At 36.2% G+C, this 9629-nt stretch overlaps 1 protein-coding gene across 1 annotated transcript; it reads left to right on the plus strand.

The window, feature by feature from the left end:
• The first annotated feature begins 47 nt into the window (after positions 1–47).
• On the plus strand, positions 48–7291 carry LOC110461865. Its single transcript, XM_021515589.1, has 3 exons — positions 48–149; positions 4338–4449; positions 6650–7291. Exons 1-3 carry the CDS (start codon positions 82–84, stop codon positions 6812–6814), a joined length of 345 nt encoding a protein of 114 aa, XP_021371264.1. The 5' UTR covers positions 48–81; the 3' UTR covers positions 6815–7291.
• Positions 7292–9629: the final 2338 nt, after the last annotated feature.

Genomic DNA, 9629 nt, shown 5'->3' on the forward strand with positions numbered 1-9629 from the left:
TTGAAATATATCTTTAGCATTGCAGTTACGAAACTAAGAGCACAATCAAACTTCAAGGTCAAGGACAGCAGTGTCGGCAAGATGCGACTCACATGTGTATTAGGGTATTTCAAAAGATACAAAAGTGTTGGTGGACAGACATTTTCAGGGTAAAGTTATCATGTTTCAATACTCTTAATCAGTCCAGACAAACCCTCCTTCGTTTTCTTATTCGAATACTGTATAGGGCCTGTACGAGTACAGTATGATAATGCACTCAGTTTGCCCACGGGTGTTGTGTTTTTGTGACAGGAAAGAGCCTTCACCGGGGAACCCCAAAGTCGTCGGTTTAAATTTCCCAGGTCGATGCTAGAATGCAACCTTATCCTATGTACAATTGATATCTGCCATAATACCCCACCCCATTATTAGGAAATATGTGCTTTAAATTAACCGTTTTAAAAAATAATTTTCTAAATTGTGTTACCATCTTCTGATAATCAGGTTGGGGGAAAAACACCAACTTGCGTATAATACGCAAACTCTTGGAGTATGGATTTGTTACTAAAAATAACCCAAATCGCTTTAACAGTAACTTTTGCAAGATATTATTAATAATCGCATTAATTTACCACAAGGTAAATAATATTTTGCTAAAATATGTTCACTGAAAGTGAAAGCACGGAATTAGATTAGTTATCTAAGTCTGTGCTGAAAGCGTTGGCTACTTAGAAACTTGATATAACTTTACCGGATGTATTGCATCTATTTTTGGTACTTTCCCACATGCAAATAAAGTTTATTTTTGCATTTGTATTATGTTTATGACTGAATAAATGCGACTTGGACAACCAATTTGAAAAAGTTAAGATTAAAGTGATTTTGGCTATTTTTAGTAACAAATCCATACCCATATTGGTGTATAATAGGCGAGTTTCGTATTATACGCAAGTTAGTGGTTAAACCGTTTTCCCTGCCCATATTGGTGTATAATAGGCGAGTTTCGTATTATACGCAAGTTAGTGGTTAAACCGTTTTCCCTGACCTTATAACACCAATGTAAACCATAACTTTATCTTCGAATCTCTGGCAAGAAATTAACTGGATAACAATTTATCACATAATATGTACTGCGTTAATATCCAGTGAATATAACCCATGTCAATTTCATTTTTGCGTATAAACCCATGTAATATGACCTATCGGCCCTTTGATTGGATGTAAGTTTCAATGGTGACGTCATGCCTAGGACAAGTACATAACGTCACAGACTTATGCACTCAGGAGTCAAAATAGCGGCTTTTTACATTTCAAGGTTACAATTGACAACTGTCGTTTTACACGAATAAATGCCACAAATCTTCATTATGTGATAAAAAAGGATCTTGCACTTGTTTTCATTTCATAGGAAATTTATGAAACTTGTCCAAAAAAATCATTTTAGCTCGCAAGTCAAATTGAAAAGTTCTTAGACTCTTTTCATAAATCTCATATGAAATGGAAACTGATGTAAGATACTATATATATAACCAATTTGCCAGCAATAGCTTGAACATCACAACTCAGGATCACTGTACTGGTCTCCAAAAAACAGTTTTGAAAGTGCAAGAACAACTAACTTTTCTAATTCAATGAAGATTTTTTTTTTCAAAAAAACTAAAAGAAATATTGATAGGGTACAAAAAATGTTTGCTTTCACAATACCAGCAGCTCACCTCCATCAATTATGTTGGGACACTTAAGGATGCAGGCGGAACAAAACAAAGATGACCGTGTAATTTAAAATCAGAAATAACCATTAAAAACAATAAATTCAATATTGACAATTATTTAAAACATCAAGACATGCAAGCACACTAGATCATCCAACAAACACCAATACCAATTCTTTCAGACATTTTCCAAATATTTAAGAAAGTTTCACATCTTGCCTTAAAAGCACCACTTCATTGATGTTTTGGCTGGTTCACAACCTAGAGGCGTCAAAGATATATGCACAATTATAATATCCTTGATTTACCATTTGGAAATACAATAAAATCACTGTTCTTCTAAAGGCAATTTTTGTGACATATTTACCGCTAAGTCAGAAAAATCAATTCGGATTATCTCCCCTTAGCTTGGGTGTAGCTACTTTTTAAATGTGTTCGCCTCCAAACACCACAACAACCCATGGCCTGGTTCTAACTTCCTGTCACCACAGACTCCATTTGTTACAGGAAAGAGAGAAGTCTGCTTCCACAAGGGATTGAACCCTCTACCCCAAGTTTCCCAGTTGCCACATAATTTTACTGATTGAGATAAAGGGAAATCCTCTAGCTCAAAGCTAGCTGGCGACCATTAACATAGTCCTATGAACAATATAAATCTACCACATTTCTATTGTGGGATGATTTTTTTTTGACTCTCAACATATATTTGTTTGACTTTTATGCCTGGTACATGTCACCAAACTTAATTAGTCGACAGAGAATTATCTTTTTTCAAGGACCTGCATGATGAATTGATGAGTAATCTGCAAATGTGCCCAACATGAATCGGATGTTTAGTAGATGTGTTGATCATAGTAATTAAGCACACGTGAAATTCCCTAACACAAATCAAACAATGCAATCTGATAGCAGCTCTAGATTATGGGACAGCAGTAAATTAAGTTGGCCAGCTTTGAAATGGTGGTTTTTCTCTTTGTCAGGTCATTTTGCCTTAAATCCCCTTCAGCCCGGGTTGTTCCAGCCTCCAGGCTATGTTGTTTCAATTCACCATATTAATATTTTTAAGGATAAAACTTTTTAGATCAGTTTAGTTGTGCGTAGCTGACACAGTTTCAATCAAAGTTTTCCTAAGTATTCATTAGTCTTTTTTGTCATTAGACTCTTTAGATTCGTACATGTATGGTCGACTAGATCTGCACACCTGAAATTCTTCTGACAACACAATATTGTTAATGAGATATGAAAACAGTTATTTTTTTAATCAGTATTAATGAATCAAAAAATTATATTTACATTATTTAAGGTAAAACAAAATTGGGTGAGGTAAAACAACATCTGGTGACCTGGATTCAGGGGGAAATGACAGATTTGGTTGCAGGTGTAAAAAACATATACGGTAGTCATAAATAAGAAATATAATTTAAAAAAAATGAATACCAGAGTGTTCATGTATGTTGTCACAAATCTGAAGCTCCAATTTCGTGTTTAAACATTAACTGAACTACAGAGCTTAACATTAAAAATGAAATAACTCGAGTTAGTTTCAATATAATTTCAGGTGTGCATAAATAATTAATGCCATGAAAATACACAAAACCGTTGTTATTCTTGTGGCAGTTTGAGAGAGATTTGCTGCATAAGTACAGATAAGTAACGGTGATTTTTCTACCTCTTTTCCAAAAGGGCCTGTGCCTGTTGATTTGGGAAAATATCACCCACAAAAAGCATGATTTTAGGAAAATAAAATGATTTTACATCAATTCTGTAGAAAAAATAGCAGTGACCATTATAATGAGATGTTCAAAATTCCTTATACTTCAGTGTGGAGGCTGCCATTTAATCTATCTAAAAATCATATTTGTATTTTGTAAAAATTATCTTGTTATTTTATCAAAATACAATCCAAGGCAACATTCAGTCTCCACTGTATGTGTCAAATATTGCAATGGATTCCCAAAATGTCCTCCAGGCTCCAGTAAAAAACAACAACACTTTATTACCTTATAATGGCAAATAATTGTGTAAGCTATAAACTGTGAACAAGATTTATTCTCTGTAGAAGGAAGTTTATTAGTGTCACTTGTGTTTAACATGGTTTGGTAAGTACCTAGCTGTATTGGAGGGCTATCAAAATTAATTAAGTAATTACTTTAGAAATTTTGTCATGGTCAAAGTGGCAAGGGATAGCTAGGGTTATGATTAAGTCTCGGCACAACGGTGACTAAATAATGTCTATTTTGGTAGTTTTTCCTTGTGGTTGACACAGCTAATTTTTACATTACACTTTAGGATCATGATTTCTTTAGGATGCTCGGTAGTCTAGTGGTAGGATGCGCAAGTACGCCGGGCTCGTGACCGAAGGGTTGCGGGTTCGAGTCACAGCACAGCACTGTTGTATCTATAAACAACTCAGCTGTACATGACTACATGGTTGGGCAGTGCTAGAATTGTTGAATGCTAGCTGTGAGCACAGATAATAATTTGTGAACCGCTTTGAGACGACCTACTAATTAGGTTGTAAATTGTGATAAAGCGGTATATAAGATCCTCAAATTATTATTATTTTATTTCGCCTCTCTTGTAAACAATTGTGTAAGCTATACACTGAACAACATGCAGTTGATTATAATGTTGTCTCTATTGCAGGAAAAACAAGGTGTTACGGAGAGTCGAAAACACACACAAGGCAACAGCTGTGAAGAATCTTCTTCAGAATGCTAGAAATATAGAAATCCTTAACAAGCCATATCTTACCAAAGTAAGTTTGTGTGGAATTATGTCCACACAGGTACAAGTTTTCTATTGTTTGTACATTTGTATAGGGAAATCGGAATAAGATTCATCAGTTTGGTATGACTAATAAAGGCTACGTTAACGTTTCAATTGTTTTTAACACAAACATGAATTGAAACCTTTCTCCCAATTGCACTCTAAAAATAATACTTCAGGCTATCAGGAATGGGTAAACATATAGTATTAGAGTGCAATTGGGCGAAATGTCTATGATTTTTGACAGCTGACTTTACTGATTCGGCCCACTGTGGCTTAGTAAGTTGTTTTCAGCGGTTTAAAGTCAAGACATGCACACCGGTCATTTACACTCGTAGCTTGACAAAGGAAACAGATGTTTTCCGAAAGCTCGCCAAATAACTTTTCAATTCTTGTTTGTGTTAAAAACAAACTTAGCCTTTATACTTATATTTTGTCTATTTTCTTGATGTAAAACAGGACCCAGCTGACGCCCCTTTCTCATCTCCTCTAGGGGCTGGGGGCAGAGCACAGGCATTTGTTTCACTCAATAAAAATAGTCATGAGAAAAAAAAATCACACCCTACTCATAAAATATACAAATTTTACGAGTAGGGTGTAATTTTTTTTTCTTATGACTATTTTTATTGACAGAAACAAATGCCTGTGGGTCAAGAGTCCAGAAATTTGAAAAAATAAAATAAAAAAATCTTGTGCCAAAAAATAGTTCATTCATAAATAATTAAGTAGTCTCTGTATGTTTAACATGGTTTGGTTAGTACCTAGCTGGGAGATGGAAGGCTACCAAAATTGTGACATTTGTTCATGGTGAAATTGGCAAGGCATAGGGTTATGATATGATTAAGTCTCGAACACAACAGTGACTATCAGCATCTATTTTGGCATTTTTCCTTGTGGTTGACACAACTCTTACAGTACTCTTTAGTGACAGTGTTCAATTTGACAGATATGTTTATCCCCTTAAAAAGAATTGGGGGGGGGGGGGGGGGGGGGGGGATATATAGCTGTCACCCGATATGTCTGTCCGTCTATCTGTAGTGCTTATCCGGATAATAACTTGAGAAGGAATGATCATACTAAGTTCAAACATGGTGTGCTGGTTGCCCTACAGGAACAGGATGCAAATATAATTAAAGAACCTTATTGATTTTGTGTGTGGCTGTCAGAGGTCAAGTTCACCATGACAGCATCATTGCTGAAATATAATTCTGTTTGGTTGGAATTCAATTGTCCTAGTGGATGCAAAGAACCCTATTGATTTTGGGCGTGGTCCACCAACGGTCAAGGTCACCATTGCTAAAAATAGAATTTTGCTTTGTTGCGTTTGTCCTTATAACTTATGAATGAATTACCATACAAAGTTCAAATTTGGTGTGAGGGGTGCCCTTTTGATTAATAAGTCTATTAATTTTATGGGCAGGCCATCAGAGGTCAAGGTCAGGGTTTCTAAAAATATAATTTTAAATGATGAATTGAAAAACCAGTTTTTACCTTGATTTCACGCAGGTGAAATAATGTTTACCTTGATATCACAAAGGTGTGACAGTTCACTTCAAAGTAACATGGGTGAGACATTGTTTACAGAGGCACAGTAGTCTAGTGGTAGGACAACAGGCTTGTGACCGAAGGGTTGCAGGTTCGATACATGTCACAGCACTGTGTTGTCTACTCACCTGTAAATGAGTACATGGTTGGGCAGTGCTTGAATTGCTGAATGCTAGCTGTGAGCGACGAAATGGCAGCACCAGCTGTATGCTCCCCAGGGAGTTGAGAAAGATATCGGCTGGTTGCAAAGGCCCTATAACCACAGATAATAATTTGTGAACCGATTTGAGACAACCTGCAAACTAGGTTGTGATAAAGCGGTATATAAGAACCTCAAATTATTATTCCAATTATTTACTTTGATATCATACAGGTGCATGTGGGACAGGGTTTACCTTTATTTCACACAGGTGTGACAGTGTTTACTTTGATATCATACAGGTGCATGTGGGACAAGGTTTACCTTTATTTCACACAGGTGTGACAGGGTTTACTTTGATATCACACAGGTGTGACAATGTTTACTTTTATTTCACACAGGCTTTAAACCTAGATTTGTCATGAGATAATTCTGTTGTGAAAATAACCCCTGTATTCAGTAATTTTGGTTAAAAACTTATAAAATTATTGTCACTTCATTTCAGGAAGAAGAACATGGATCTGGAAGGATATTGAAAAAAGCAGGACTTAAGGAAGATTATGTGACAAAAATGAAGAAATTAAATGAAGAAAAATGGCTACAAAAGCGGCCCCATTATTCAATAGAAAGTCATCTAGAACAATTAAATGTGTTAAAAAAATGGGAATGATGTAAACAACGTATGTACAAAAACTAGGCTAGAAAAACACTAGCAAAAGTAGTGATGATAACTATCAGTACTGTAGACTGATAGTATAGCTTGACTCTGTAAGTATCAACGCTCACTGTATAAACAACTGTTGGATTGAGTTACTGCCAGTGATAGCTGTGAAGTTATTTCAGCACAGGAAATTGACATTACACAGGAAACAGAAGACCACCAAATCAGTAGTAAATGGCATGGGCTTGAGGTGAAGTCTTGCCCCAATCAAGTGTTGGTACATCTGAAACCTCAACTGTGTAGCACCAAAATTGCACAGATACAATGGACTTGTGGGTTGCAATACTTAATACATAATGGAGATTTAACATGTATTATGATAATTGAATTGTGTGAAATGAGATATTTGATATGTCTGAATGAAATCTGTGAGATATACATGGCTTTGCAATGAATGAAATGTGGAAATAAAATTTTATAAAAACCTCTAAGTGCTTATTTGTTAATACACTTTGATTTTGTTTGTCAGTGTATACTCATAATCCTGGCTTGTTTAGTTTGGGGTTAACATCCTCCAAACAGTCATATGGAGACACTGCCGCAAAGAAAGAGTAGGTACGGGAGAAGTTGAAAAAAGAAGCAATTCCAAATGTTGCAGTGGGGGCAGCAGATCAATTTTGGTTTCTTTATGTTCCTTAACCCTATGTAACTTTAATAAACTCTACTATACATTGATCTGGATAGGTCCATTATGGTCTATAGTGGTGAAAGGGTTAAGCAAACTAAACCATTTTGCCTTTAGACCGTTGAGATGGATATCAGCCATATTTGGTTGGAAGCATTGTAAGGAGGTCGGGAATTAAAATTATAAAAATGGAGGGGATTGAGGAGTGAGGCGATTGGGCCATATTGCTATTGCTTTGACTTCTCTGGAATTTACCATATTTGGTTGGAAGCATTCTTAGGAAATGGGAATTTGAAATTTTATTAATGGAGGGGATGACCCCTCCCCCACAATAGAGTTGAGGAGTGGGGGCTAAACAAGGGCAATTGGGCCATATTCCTTTTGAATCAAATGACTTCCCTGGAATTAAGGACTCCATCAGTCAGGATTCAAATCTACAAATAGAAAGGCTGACCCACTGATAGATGGGCAAAAAGGGCACTTTTGACACATTACTTCAAGCAACTTCTTCTCTGGAACTAAGACTTAAATAATCAAACCTATATGGTTTGAAGCATTCTCAGGTGGTGAGGATTCACAAATATACTAAAAATGAAAGGGTTGACTCAAATTGGCCATATTGGTTTAAGTGACTTCTCCATTTGATTTAAGAGAGATATATAGGCCAAATTTGCTTAGAAAAATACTCAGATAGTGGAGAATGTAACAATTCCAAGGCTAGCTCCTGAAGCTGAATGGTGGGATTAAAAATAAAAGGATTATAACCACTTATACCATATACATTAAAGTGCTTAGTATAAAGAGACAAATACGCATATGCTGCCAGGATGGCTCTGGGGTCTGGCCCCAGCCCTGGAGACTTGGACTAAATATAAAAATTTAGAGAAAAATACATTCATAATACGGTATTAGAATTGACCCTTAGTCACAACTTGGATTTAAATAATTTAGATTCCCAACACATAACCATGTATACAGTTGCTGTGTATAAAGACAAATACACATGCTACCTGGATGGATGCAAGGTTCACCCCTGTCCTTGGAGACTTATCCCCTGTGTCATAACTTTCAAAAAGAAAACAAAAATCACAATATTAAAATTGACTCTTGGGTCTGGCCATGCCTCGAGGTTCTTAAATCTGTTTCTGGATCAAAACTTGGAAACAGTTGAATTCCCCACCCTATTACCATTTGCTGTGCATGAGAGTTCAAATACAGATATGCTACAAGGATCATACCTAGGGCCTGCCCCCAGCCAAGGGACTTATTCTCTGTTCGAAACATGGAAGTGGTTCAGATCCCCATCATATAGCCATTTATACAATTTCTTAGCATGAAGAGTTTGGTTTGGTTTCGTATTGTTTAAAGTCCCATCAACAGCCATGGTCATTTAAGGACAATACACTTTGCAACAAGGTCTGGTCTCATACTTGGTGTCTTAAGCTTGGTCCCTTGCTTATAATTTGAAAATATTTTAAAATCCCTAACCCATATTGCCATATATGCAATTGCATACTAATGCCACGAACATTCCAAATGCAGATGTGCTGACAGGATTTGACTCGGGTTCTTCCCTATCCCAAGCAACTTAATTTCTGGGTCATAACAATTGGAAAAGGTTGAGATCCCGACCCTTGATCAGATATACAATTGCTGGACATGAAGAGGTGAACACAAGCATGCTACAAGAATTAGCCTAAGGGTCTGATCCCATCCTTAGGGACTTTATCCCTGGTATATAACAAATTTTGGAAACATTTGAGACCATTACCCAGTAACAATCTATACCACTGCCGAACATGACAAATTTGATACACATTAGTTACCAGGATTGGGCACTAGCCATATCCCTAATTTGTTCTGACTTTTTTGCATTACTCTATTTTACCATAATCGCTTAATATATCCGGCTAACACATTTTCTGTTCTAAGATGGCTGCCTATTGAAAAATGTTTTACTAACAATGAGGACCATGTGGTAGATTAGCCTTTGGCTAAACATGTCATCTTCGTTAAATAAAGTTTATTATTATTATTATTATTATTAAAATCGATGCAGCTCCTCTGGGCCTCTTGTTAATGTTAAGCTGACTTGGAACCCAATGAGATGGTTAGATGATCATGAGTCATTTTTTTTTA

The sequence above is a fragment of the Mizuhopecten yessoensis genome, unplaced genomic scaffold (genome assembly GCF_002113885.1).
Source record: "Mizuhopecten yessoensis strain PY_sf001 unplaced genomic scaffold, ASM211388v2 scaffold1407, whole genome shotgun sequence".
Lineage (NCBI taxonomy): Eukaryota > Metazoa > Mollusca > Bivalvia > Pectinida > Pectinidae > Mizuhopecten > Mizuhopecten yessoensis.

Coding starts and splice junctions, on each gene's coding strand:
- LOC110461865 (XM_021515589.1), top strand. CDS start 82: ATGCGACTCACATGTGTATTAGGGTATTTCAAAAGATACAAAAGTGTT. Junction 150..4,337: donor GGTGGACAGACATTTTCAGG/GTAAAGTTATCA, acceptor TCTCTATTGCAG/GAAAAACAAGGTGTTACGGA. Junction 4,450..6,649: donor ACAAGCCATATCTTACCAAA/GTAAGTTTGTGT, acceptor ACTTCATTTCAG/GAAGAAGAACATGGATCTGG.